The sequence below is a fragment of the Poeciliopsis prolifica genome, unplaced genomic scaffold (genome assembly GCF_027474105.1).
Source record: "Poeciliopsis prolifica strain line A6 unplaced genomic scaffold, Auburn_PproV2 SCAFFOLD083, whole genome shotgun sequence".
In the NCBI taxonomy this organism is placed as follows: domain Eukaryota; kingdom Metazoa; phylum Chordata; class Actinopteri; order Cyprinodontiformes; family Poeciliidae; genus Poeciliopsis; species Poeciliopsis prolifica.
In genome coordinates this window covers 748,925-762,297 of record NW_026562458.1, presented here as the reverse complement: position 1 = coordinate 762,297, position 13,373 = coordinate 748,925, and the positions used below count along the sequence as shown (strand labels likewise).

The 13,373-nt window shown below is 41.2% G+C and overlaps 1 protein-coding gene and 1 pseudogene across 1 annotated transcript in view; both read right to left on the bottom strand.

Annotated features, from left to right (window-relative positions):
- Nucleotides 1–325: 325 nt before the first annotated feature.
- Nucleotides 326–2,921, bottom strand: LOC129353069 (general transcription factor II-I repeat domain-containing protein 2A-like; annotated as a pseudogene).
- A 3,353-nt stretch (nt 2,922–6,274) lies between these two features.
- LOC129353068 (NLR family CARD domain-containing protein 3-like) overlaps nt 6,275–13,373 on the bottom strand; it is a 59,457-nt gene continuing 52,358 nt past the window's right edge. Inside the window, exons 7-10 of the mRNA XM_055022271.1 lie at nt 12,894–13,067; nt 12,560–12,733; nt 6,871–6,925; nt 6,275–6,328 (exon numbers count right to left, since the gene is read on the bottom strand). Of these exons, the coding sequence (XP_054878246.1) occupies nt 6,275–6,328; nt 6,871–6,925; nt 12,560–12,733; nt 12,894–13,067 (457 nt within the window). The remainder of the gene's footprint in view (nt 6,329–6,870; nt 6,926–12,559; nt 12,734–12,893; nt 13,068–13,373) is intronic.

Genomic DNA, 13,373 nt, shown 5'->3' with positions numbered 1-13,373 from the left:
CTTACCTGTAAACAACCCAGTTTTAGTCAATTTTTATATCGTCCTTGGAGTTTACTGCTGGTTAGTGATGTAAAAGAGGCTCTTTATTCACCAATGTAATGCTAATATTTAGTTTGCTGTGCCTGTAATACAGGGGTGGGCAATTAATTTTTACCGGGGGCCGAATGAGCAAACCGACCACAGCTGGAGGGCCACATTGAAAAATATTTCACACTTTAACTTTGTTCCACAAACAAGAAAAAAACAACCAAACAACTTATCAAGTTAATAGAACTACTGCAATACAACAAACAGTAACTTATGTTTTCCACCTCATTTTACCTCTTCAGTGAGAATAATCCAGTCTGTTCTGGGCCTGAACAAGAGCATTAAAATCTGGTTGAATGTCTGAGGTGGCTATGCGAAGGACAGCTGAGAGAGGCTCATCAGTGATAGAGGATCTGTGTTTGTATTTATTGAACTTCATCACTGAAAATGTCAGGTCACATACATAGGTGGATCCAAAGAGGACCAGCATCCTCTGAGCATGCCTCCTCAGGTGTGGAAAGTTCTCCTCTTTGAGGGAGGAGTAAAAGTCCAGCAGTGAGACTGACCTGAAGTGCTCTGCCAGAAACAGGTCAGACTGCAGGTCAATGAGCTCCATCTGAACATCGCTTGGTGCATTATCCACACTGCAGTTGAAGGGAGAAGAAACCATGTGCATTTCACTCAATAGTTTTGAAATCTTGAAATCGTCTCGAAAACTCTCCATGCAGTGCCTCTAACTTGCTTGAGTACTTGTGGAGGTGATCGTGCTGATCTTGTGGCTTCCTTTAGTGTTGGCAAGTGGATCAGAATGTTGTTCTTCACTTAGCTTGAAAGAAGCTGCAACTTTCTCATGAAAGCCGTCACTGCACTGTACATCTCGTGCACAAAAAGGCCCTTGCACTGCAGTTTGACATTCAGTTGGTTCATGAGTGCAGTCACATCCACAGCGAATCTGAGGTCTGCCACCCAGTCTTCATCTGAAAGTTCTGGGATGGCATGTCCTTTCTTCCCACAGAAATCCTGAATCTGGTCTCTCAGGTCCCAGACACTTTTCAGTACTTTCCCCAGGCTGAGCCACCTGACGTTGCTGTGGTAGCTTATGTCACCATGTTCACTCTCATTTTCCTCTAAAAGTGCAACAAATTGTCGATGATTTAATGCTCTCGCTCTGATGAAGTTAACTGTTTTAGTTACAGCATCAACAACATGGTTAATTTTTAACACTGTCTTACACAATACTTCCTGATGTATAATACAATGCAAAAATATCAATTTCTGCACTGGGTTAATTTCTGTCACTTTATCCTGCATCTTCTTTAAAAGTCCAACATTTTTCCCCGTCAGATTTGGACAACCATCTGTTGTCACACCTGCCAGTTTGTCCCATTTCAGTCCTAACATGTCCAAACACGCATTTACCTCTGTGAACAAGTCACTACCTGTGGTTGTCCCTTTAATTGACTGCATGGCTGCCAGCTCCTCCGTGACTTGAAAGTCTGCAGTTATCCCACCTAAGAAGATTAGCAGCTGGGCGGTGTCACGTACATCACGTACATCGCAGCTCTCATCCAAAGCCAGAGAAAAACAGTCAAAGTCGGCCGCTCTGTTCTTCAGCTGAAGCTCCAGGTTTCCAGCGATGGCCTCAACCCGCCTCGTTACAGAGCGTCGGGAGAGCCACACGTTCTCAAATGCACCTTTCTTCTCCGGGCATATCAGCGCGACAGAGTCCAATAAGCACTCTTTAATAAATTCTCCGTCAGAAAACGCCTTACTTTTTCTGGTGATTTTGTGAGAAATTACAAAACTTGTCCTGACGGCTGCATCTCTGGATGTATGGAGTTTGGTAAAAAGTCCTTGTTGGGTTTGCAGTTTTACCGTCAATGCATCAGGCTTCCTCGCGCGCTCTTCATCAGACAGGTTCCGGTGTGTAGGCTCGTGCTTCGTCGTGTAGTGGCGATTCAAATTATAATCTTTAAACACAGCAATCTGTGTACCACAAATTAAGCACACGGCTTTACATTTAATTTCTGTAAAGAAATAGTTGGCAGTCCATGTCTTATTGAAAACACGGCATTCCTCATCAACTTTTCTTTTTTTTAGCGTGAGCGGACATCTTGGGGCTAACCAAGCATCACTTGTCACTCACAAGTTATGCACAGACATACGTCCATAAATAACAGTTTTCAAAATAAAAGCAGAACAGTTGTATTGCACGCACAACATAGATGTTTATTAAAATTTATTTTGTAATTTGTGATTGCTGCTGTTGACCTTAACTCACAATCATGAGTTACGTCCACGGAAGTAATGCAAATAACGCTTTTCAAAACAAAAGCGGCACCGTTGTATTGCACACTCGACATAGATACTTTTTAAAATGTATTTTGTAATCTATGATTGGCCTCACGCGGGCCGGATAGGGACTCACAAAGGGCCGGATGTGGCCCGCAGGCCGTAAGATGCCCAGGTCTGCTGTAATACCTTACTGTTACAAGGTTTTTTTAGCACTTTCTCAGTGAAACTTGAAAGGCTTTTATTAAACCTGAGGCACTGTAAAAGTGTTCAGGTCAATTGAACCTGACATTTATTTGGTCCTTCGAGCCGGAGCCCACCATACCTAAGGATTCCAGCAGGTGAGGTGGAATCCAGAGAGACTGTGCGTATGGCACTGGAGTCGACCCGCCAGCTGGAATCTGATGGTTGACGTGACTCTGTGAAAGGGCAGAGACAACTGACAGTAAATAAACTTTCTTTTATGAAAGAAAGTGTGAAAGAATCGACCACGTTAAAAAATAAACCTGTGTAATCCTAGACTCTAACAGCTAAATGAAAAGAAAGGTTTGGAACCGTACCCTGTTCTCCTGTTCTGGGAACAGGACCCGAGAAATACCCATGGTACAAAGATAGCAGAGTCCTGCAACAACAGGCGGTTAAATTTCATAATAAAAGTTTGAGTCTGAGAGTGATTGGACGTACAAATACCATTTGGTATTTTATCTCATATAAACTAGTAGGATTGCAAGTACCAAACCAATTGTGGATGCAGAGGAAAGAATTAATTAATTAAAATGAAAAAAAACATTGGCTGTTCATGAGATGCACAGTATAAGTAAGTCCTGCTTTAGCCAGGGTGAGAAATGAGACATTACACCTTTCAGAGATCATATTAAAATATTCACATTTGCACAATGAAATGTTTTCTGTAGCTTGTGATACAGTATAAACTCTTGTAAAATATTTAATTAGTTTTATTTACGTCTGGCCTTCTCCAGTGGTTGTTCACTTTGCCCAGGTTGATGGTCAGTCTGCTTCTTGCTTTATGTACTTGAATTCAACATATTGACTGTTAATGGCCTTCATAATCTGTGGGTGGAGGAGAATGGCTTCATACTTCTTTTCCAGTGTACGAATGTCTGCTTATCCATAGACAAAAGTCTGAACTCAACGCTTCAATATCAAATGCAGACCATTCCTTTAATTTATGCTCTGAAAAATGAGCATCAATGTGACCACAGAGCTTACTAATAAAAAGAATAATCGCTGTAAACTGTACTGTTCTAGTTGCACAAACTCCGACGGCCGTTTGATCTTAGAAGAAGCGCATTTTGTTTTTACTTTGGCTTGGTGAGTGGATGTCCCACTGAGACATGATAAGGTTTTAGCTTTCATGTCTCTATACTCTGCCACACTATTCTCACCTGCATGGTGCCACAGCACTTATGACCAAGGCACGTACACAAAATAGCATGCGATGTTTGGCTGCGTAGCGAAAGTGAACTGTATTGTATCATTGGCTGGATTCCTGTCACTCACTGAGATCGATCGCAAAGTAGTACAGAAAAAAATGTTATTGGTCCATACTGATGTCTGAGCTCAATGTCCAGTTTACGTTGGACTTTATTTTATGCGCTACATAGATTTTCTTGTGTGCTGAGAATATGCGAGCAGTGTGCGATTGCTCAGGCGCACAGCTTAGAGGGAACATTGCTCACAGCACATTTGGACCTGCTAGGTCTGACCGGCACCTTCCCCACCACCGGAGCCAACTTACCACCAGGTAGTGGTTCGTGGATAACTCCACACCTCTCTTCACCCGAGTGTCCAAGACATACGGCCGCAGATCCGATGAAACGATGACAAACAGAAAAGCTGTTGCCAGAGTCTGATCATCGAACTGCGGCCGAGGGATTGTCCTGGTACCAACTGTATATATGGACACCCTTACGCCTGAACATGGTGTTCGCTATGGACAATCCGTGATGAGAACAGAAGTCCAACAACAGAACACCTCTCGAGTTCAGATCGGGGGGAGCGTTCCTCCCAACCACGCCCTTCCAGGTCCCACTGTTGTTGCCCACGTGAGCGTTGAAGCAATGAGGGAGTCCCCAGGAGGGGCACTCTCCAGTACCCCTCTAAGGACTCCAAAAAGGGTGGGTAGGCTGAACTGTCGTACGGCCCATAAGCACAAACGACAGTCAGAACCTGTCCTCCCACCCGTAGGCGGAGGGAGGCTACCCTCTTGTTCACTGGGGTAAACCCCAACGCACGGGTGCCGAGATGGGGAGCAACAAGTATGCCCACTCCTGCCTGGCACCTCTCACCGTGGGCAACTCCAGAGTGGAAGTACATCCAGCCCCTCTCCAGGAGACTGGTTCCAGAACCAGAGCCATGCGTCGAGGCGAGACCGACTATTTCAAGCCTCTCAGCCTCACACACCAGTTCCGGCTCTTTTCCCGACCAGACAGGTGGCATTCCACATCCCAAGAGCCAGCTTCTGTAACCAAGGATCAGACCGCCAGGACCTCCTTCCTCGGCTGACACCCATCTCACTTCGCACCAGACCCCTTTGGCCCCACCCATGGGTGGTGGGCCAACGGGAGGGGGGACAAATGTCTCCTCTTCAGGCAATCAAATCTTTAAGACAAATAAAGACATCTGCATTTATCTTATCTTAACCACATGTATTGCATTTGAAACGTTAGATCATGTGTTTGATGATCAAACAATTAGCATTGGCTAAACAAACAAAACCACATTGTGTTCATTACTCATCACTTCCATTTATAGATCAGTGCATGACAGCTTCTTGGCTCAAAGCTCACTGGGTGTTCAGATCTACATGATTTTTATATTTTAAGTTTTTAAAAGTGCACAATAAACAAAAATATATACTAATTGCTTGGAAGGACAAACCTGTAGCACCTTTGTCTACAGCTCTCCACCTCACACCTGATTGGGAAAGCTGAAAAACCACTTCAGGTGCAGTGACTGGCTGAATGCTCTGTGACTGACTGTCAATCCAAGCAATGGAGCAGCAAAGTTGGGATTAAGGGCAATTTTTACCCTGGGTTACATTTGGTATTGCGATCCCATTAGTGGAAAACCAGAGAGTGAACAATCTGGAATGAGTTAATACATTGTGCCACTCAATTCCACCAAATAAAAAAATCATTAAAGATTATAACTGAATGATGGGAGATATAATATGTAATGTTTTAGGAAAATAGTCATCTTGAAGGTTCAGATCATGTCTGCAGGTTTTGAGTTTCAGGTAGAAGTTCTGAATGAAACAGAAAATATTTTCCCACTTTATGCTTCAAAGCATTGACGTCTGACCTTCATGGGATGGGAATGTTTTGCTTTAATTAGGACTTTCTGAAAGACAGAGTTGATAAAAAAAATATTTTTAATGCAAATATTTAAATTAAAACAGGAAAAGAACAGAATAAGCAGCAAATGAACCAAATGCAGCAGAAAAATGTTTTTATTTAAAACACATGAAGAAAAACTGCAGCAAATTTACAAAAGGAAGATTTAATATACAAATCTGACATGTTGAGAAAAATAGGAGCCAATAGAAACAGAAAATGATCAGATTGAGAAAAACTGATCAATATTTCAATGAAATCTGATGAACGAAAGAAAAAAATAAGAGAAACAACATCTTGATATTCAGAGTGAAGCTTTGACTGGAAACAGACAGAAAAACATGAGGATCCTGGAATAATCCTGGAATAATCCTGGAATAATCCCAGCTTCCATCTTTAAAGAACTGGAAGAAGAAAAAGTTTCCAAGGACTCAACAAGAATCGTTTCACCAAGAAATAGATTGTAGAGACTGAACTATCTGTTCAACAGTGAGAGAGTTTCTCTGACAGGAGGAAAAACTTTAAACTCTTTAGACTCAAATCAGCTCAGAAACACTGAAGAGGAACCAGAACTGAACCCAAATCCAGGAATCAGAGGTTCAGTGACTGTTATGATGAAGGTGTGGAGGGGGAACAGTGAGCCAGAGGAGACTCTGTAGAAGGACAGAATGGGACAGTTCACATACACTGCTACTCTGTTAGAGACAGAGGAGGAGGAGAGATGAGTTTCTCTGTTATTGTGCCTGAAAGAGTAACCATTACATCAGAGCAGATCAACTCCAGGAATGATCATTCCCTCCAAACCAGTCTCTACTGTTTCCTTTCCTCCTGATTCTTCTGTAACTCAATGATATATTAACATCTCCTCTCCACTCAACCTCCCAGTAACAGCGACCAGTCAGACCAGTTTCACACAGCAGCTGAGGCCAGAAATCAAATCTGTCTGGATGATCAGGATATGACTGAAACTCCTCCACAAATGTCACCTTCCTGTTGTCTTCAGACAGTTTGAGTTTTCTGCTCACTGTGTTTGTGTCGATGGTGAGTTGACAATCTGATGGAGAACAAACACAATCCAGCTGCAGTTATTGATCATTTATTGACACTTTGACTCCTGAATGAGTGATGTGACAGTTTGAAGATGGTTGAATGTGAGCTGCTTTGTTGTCATGAATCAGATGAAAAACACACTTACATATCTTAGTCTCCATGGACCTGGAGTCAAGAACTGGCCTCCAGCAGGCTCCACCCTGAAAGGAGGAGGGGGTCAGACCATCAGTCTCTTTCAGCAGCAAACATGGACATTATGTCTCTCAGACACACATTGTCCCCACTGAGACAGGAACAGTCCAACATCTGGATTGCAAACTGCAGTGGATGTAGGAAGGACAGTTGGTGCTGCTGCAGCACAACTCATTTCTCCAAACACAGGAAAGCTCCAACAGAGAGGAGAAAGGAAATCCCTCAGTAACAACCTGAAGAAACTCACTGAAGCCTGAAAGGACATCAGGAAACTAAGGAAACATTTCTGGAAGCTCCACCTGATTTAATAATCAGCATTAAAATACAATCAATCTAAACTCTGATCAACACCTGCATACCTGATCCATCCACACTGGATGGCAGGTTAATTTCAAACTGATTGAGGGTCAAAGAAATATTTCCAGATGAAGTCAGACTAAAATGTTGGATTGTCCTGCTGTTGCAATCAGAGGCCAAGAAGAAGCTTCAAGTTCTTCTCCTGTTCAGCTCCATGTTCCTGTCAGAGACTTCAGCTCCTCATGAGGAGAACAACTAAAGCCTGGAACAGACTGACACCAACATCCTGACATCTCATCCCTGAACAAAGCTTTGCAGCATCAAGGTGACTCTTAGCGCCATATATGGACAGATTTCCTCTAAAGGGGGCGGAGCCTGGATTGGAGGAACCAGCAGCAGCTTCCAGGAACAAACCTTGGGAACCTCTGGAGGAGAACATGGAGATGAGATTCCTGCTTTAATCAGTGGATTCATTGATAGAAAACATAAAATATCTGAGAGCTGCAGCTCCATTTTCTACTGATCTGCTGGAACATCAGATAGAAATGAAGAATTTCATCATTTCACATCAAATCTGTTCATCTTCCACAGATACAACTGAATTTTGAGTTGAACTGGTTCTAAAGGTCTGGATGGTAAAAACATCCATTGTTTTTCTGTCTCATTAGTTTCCAGAAAGAGTTGAAATGTTTCAGCAGCTTTTATCCTGCAGCTCAGTAAAGATCTCTCCTCTTTCCAACCTGATTTAGTCCAGGAAGCAGAACATCTCTGCTGCTGCAGCAACAGGAGGAAACTTCTCCAGCTCTCAACTTCTACACTCTGACTGCTTGGAAACAGATCAGGGAGGATCAGCCTTTTCTCCAGGCTGCTCCTCCTGACTCTAGCGCCACCTACTGGCTGTTCACCAGAGGTGGAGAAACTTGTACTGAAGTAAAAGTACAAACAAACAGACAAAAATGTTCTCTAGTAAAAGAACCACATTAACATTTTTACTGGAGTAAAAGTAATAAAGTATTGGCTTTTATAAATACTTAAGGTATTAAAGAAAAAGTACTTGCTGAAAGTTTTACCTAATGGCTAATACAATATCATTTAGTGGATCATATTTAATTTTAATACATCAGTAATGTCTTAAAATATTTTTACCAGCCACTCAAACATTTCACCAACCACTGTTTTTTTTCTTTCAATTACAAACCCCACCAGTACAAGCAAATTACATAAAATATGATTTTTTCTTAGTTTCATGAAAACCAATTTACTGACAATAAGTTTACTGTACATATGTACAAATACAAATAACACACCAAAGCATGAATATCTTAACAGAGGTATAGTGCAATAAGTTCACTTGTAGTCATTACTAACAGGAAACTTTAACTATACAACCCATTCTAGCTAACATGTCATGTTGAACTTTTCCACATTTTGGCTACAACTTCTCCCTAAAATATCTGAAAATGTCTTCATTATTAATTCCACTGATCATCATCATTCCTGTGTTAACGTCTCTCGTTTTTTCTTGGAAACTATTTGTATTTTCCCTCCCACCAGGCTCCAGTATTAGAGTTTTCCCTTAAATATGCCCCCCACTCTCTCACAATAGCTTCTCTCTCTGAGCCTTTATGGTAGTGTGAAGCAGTGCATAAATGTTCAGAGAGGGGGCGCTGTTGTTTTCTGTAATGGCTGGTACTACCTCAATTCTGACATGTCCTGCTGTGGACAGTGTAGTGCAAGAGATTTTCACTTTATTCCTTATAGTGTGTTTACTGCCTGTAAGATAAGCAGCAGTTCTGCTAGCCAAATGTAAAATATACATTACATTAACATACTGAGCAATTTCTGTTTATTCAGTTTGCCTATTAAGTACTAATTAAATTTTTGTACTGGTGATGTTTGATTATTTTGTAAAAAGAAAACTGTTGAATGGTGACAGTGCATTTATTGCCTGTAAGGTGAACGAAATAAATGCTCTAAAGTCTGAAGAGCCTGAGTCTGATTCCTCTCCTGCACGGATCACATCCCATCTTTACTCAAAAATCACAACGCAGAGTCCATAGGGTGTCTTACACCAGCTGCAGGTTTAAAGAGGGAATAGCCACTCATTCCCTGGACAGAAGTTCAAACTGAATGCAGTGTTGTTTTTTTTACTGTTCAAATTGTCAACATGTCATGGTAGCCGGTGTGTTGCTCCAATTTACACACTACTTCATACTTTTACCCACATTTGGTCAGTGTTAGGTGCTAATTTCCATCCCTGAATGAGCCGCTTAATGATCATTGCTGCAGATAAATCATGTTTTATTGTGTTTTCTCTCTGTAACAGTTTAGATTAAATTTGTGATTCTATGCATCAGAATTTCAGGATGACCTGCGTCTCTCTAGCATCCTTAACTAAAGTCATTTTCAATAAATTAAAATATTTATGAAAAGTATTTCAGTAACTCGGCTCACAAGTTAAACACATCATACAGATTAATTCCCCACAAACTGTTTTAAAGCTTTTATTGGGGCCTGCCATTAGCAATGCATAAGGAGAGCATTGCATTGCATGGCAGGCACCTATTGTTCTTCACCTAATAGAACGCCTCTTTATTATAACTTCTTCATCCGTGACCGTTAATGCAGCTCGTACCGCTGCTTGCCCACCCACAAATGTGGTATCAAAATGTGCGGCTCGGCGCCGGCATTGGAGCTATTACTTTTGGTGGGATTCGGAGTTACAATGAAAAAGTAAAAAGCGAAAAACCATCAAAAATTTTTCGTCAGTTAGAAACATCCCAAACTAGAGTGTAATCAACGATTCGTTAGAGTGTGGGAAGCACTGCGATTCTGACCCCAAATAAATTTTGAAATCGCCGCCACGCTTACAAATATTGCCCTATTGGTATCAAACTCGGTCATGACATAGATACGGGTGCCTGCTCCGGTAAAATGTTTTCAAAATTTTTCTAGGGCTTATGGTTTTCTGTCTAGGGGCTTCAGAGTGAAGTGATGCGACAGGATTTCGACTCGCTCAGCCAGGTTCACTTCCATGTATTTCTGAAAAATGTCAGACCTCAGCGCACACCATTTTTATATTGTTGCTGTCATTACTGTGAGTGATGTACAGACATGAATCGCGGGACTATCGGAGACGAAAGACAGCCCTCTCATACGCTTCATACGGTTTTCCGATACATATCATGGTTTCCGAACGGGAAGGAGTTGTTCGGACCGCTTTTTTTAAGTGAAAACTGGCTGCCTCAAACTGATAGAATTCTGTCTCCCCCTGGATCCCCCATTACCATAGCAACGAAGCACAGCAGGGCCGAGCAGCTGATTAGAACTACAAAACGCATCACTGTAGTTTTTATTATGGCAGAGCTCTGAGGAAGGAGCTGGCCTTTAGAACTATTTGTGTTTTGGGCATTTCATAACTGATTTTAACCAACCATTGTTACACATGGAATTAGTATGTGAATTTTAAATTAAGCTTAATGAAAATTTCAAAATAAAAGCTTGACTATTTCTCTCATGCCTTTCAGAAAAACTTACTGCTTCAAGCATTTAGAATTAAATCTCTCTTTGTGTGTCACACTGACATGAGAGTTGACCTTCTCTTTAGAACTACAATGACTGCAGGTTGGGAGTACAACATGGCGGAAAACTCCGTGCCTAAAGAGGAAGTCTGAGCTGATTGGCAGAACTACAACATGGCAGAACTGTCAGTTACTAAAGAGGAGAAATCAGATGGCCATGACAAGTACTTGTTTTTTGGGAATTTTAGAACTGATTTAAAAACTCCATAGTTACACATGGGATTAGTGTTACCATTAAAAATTAAGCTTAATGTAAATTTCAAAATAAAAGCCTTGACAATTTTTCCATCAAGTAAGTGATCTTTTGACCATTATAACTGATTTAACCCAATGAGTGTTAAACATGGAATGAGATTGGCCATTTAAAATAAAGCTCAATGAAAATTTCAAAATAAAAGCCTTAAGATCCGTCTGTGGCTAATGCAGCGCCACAGGCGCTACAATGAAATTAGCTTGCATGATCATTTTCACTCAGGTTAGGGCTCTCCCTTGCACAGCAAGGCAGAGCATTAATATCACAAACATTAGCATTTCACTGTTCCCCACTAGTGCACTGCCATAGGCAGTGCAAAAAGATTATCCAGCATGATCTTATTCACTCAGGTTAGGGTTCTGCCTTGCACAGCAAGGCAGAGCATTAGCATTAGCCTTTTACCTTAAATGAGGTATTAGCTATATCTCTGACTTATTACCAATGTTTGGTATGGTGAATGGAGTAAGTAAATTACAGAGATCATGCTTGTGATTATGCTACTGACCGTATTCATGCTAACATTAGCATTTTGGCTAATTTTAACTTATACACTTATTTTAACATACTGAATGGTGCCAGTCCATGTTAGTAAACATTCTTGTGATTCTCCACTATTATACTTTGTTATTTTTAGCAAAGCTTGGCATTAATGCTAATGTTTAGCATCAGAACGCTGGGTCCTAACCGACGGGCACACTTTGGTAGGCCCCGGTTAAATTTCTTCAGGAATTTTCTAGTTTGTTAATGATGATGATTTGTTGCTTACAGTTAATGAAAACATTTCTAATCAAATTACAGACCAATTAAAAAAAACCTTAATGCAGAAATGTGGGTCTGTTTAATATCTGCTGAAGTTGTTTTAAACCTGACAAATGAGCCTCATGTACAGGGCCAGCCCAAGGCAAAAGCAAACTAAAGAGCTGCTTTGGCCCCTCGTTGGAGCTGATTTTTTTTTTTCAGTAATAATTTCTGTCATTATAATATCAAAATCACACATTTTCTCATGAATAGTTTTCTTCACTTTTTATATAATGTATATTTTATTAAATCCTGAAAGTTGTGAGTTTTGTTTAAAATCTAAAGTTCTTTATTTTTCTCTCCCAGAACTTTAAACATCCATCTGACCAACATGGAGTTACTTTTCTTCTCATCTTTGCTTCTTGGGGCTGATTGGTCTGGAACTCCAACCAACATTGTTTTAAAGTCTTTCTGTTATCAGTAGATCATCATGAAAATCTAACTTAACTTTTGTTATTAATTTAGTCAGAGTCCCTATTAAACTATTAAACCATCCCACTCTTTCATTTTTCTTGTGAGCCGTTCTTAGTCTGGAAAATATTCCAGAAAACTGGGTGATGATCTCTGCCTCCAGATGAGGCGTCTAAATATTTAATTATCAAATTAAACATTCAGCTTCAACCTAAATGCTTCCCAGCAGACTGACTAAAGACATTTCTCCCTCTTCCTCCTCTATCAGACCTTCTCTGCTCCTGCAGCAGGTTCCTCCATACCTGAGAGCTTCCAGTCTCCAGTGTGGATCCTTCAGTCCAGCCGACAGCAGCTTCACTCCTGAGTCTCCTGGATGATTGTAGCTCAGGTCCAACTCTTTCAGATGGGAGGGGTTGGAGGTCAGAGCTGAGGCCAGAGAAGCACAGCCTTCCTCTGAGACCAAACAGCCTGATAAGCTGCAGACACACAATTCATCACATGATGAGAAAATGAGAACATGGAGGTAGAGACCAAGGTCTGAACTGATGGACGGACGGACGGACGGACGGCTGGATGGATCTGTAATTATTCTTTTTGCATCTAAGATGCATCAATTTGTAAAGAGCCCAGAGTTACCTGAGAGTTTCCAGGTTGCAGTTTGGACTCTGCAGTCCAGCAGAGAGAAGCTTCACTCCTGAATCCTGCAGGTTGTTGTTACTCAGGTCCAGTTCTCTGAGACTGGAGGACTGGGAGCTGAGAACTGAGGACAGAGCTTCACAGCTTCTCTCTGAGAGGTTACAGCCATTCAGTCTGAGGAGACAGGGAGGAAATTATGTTATTAAGCAATTCATCAAAATGTTTGTCTTTTTTCCAGTCAACAATGTTCCTCTTTACTGATTTAATGAACTGTTTTATATATAATCATGTTGCCTTTTGTTGTGAACTGGTTCAGTCTATATTTGGGTCTCCAGCCATGAAGGACTGAACTAAAGGCAACAAGAAGGATGGCAAGAGAAATATTAAATTCCTCTATGAACTAAATGAATCCATGTCAGTTTTAACAGAAAGAGTCCAATGAAGCCTGAGAATCAAGGCTGGGCTGAAGATCAGCATCAG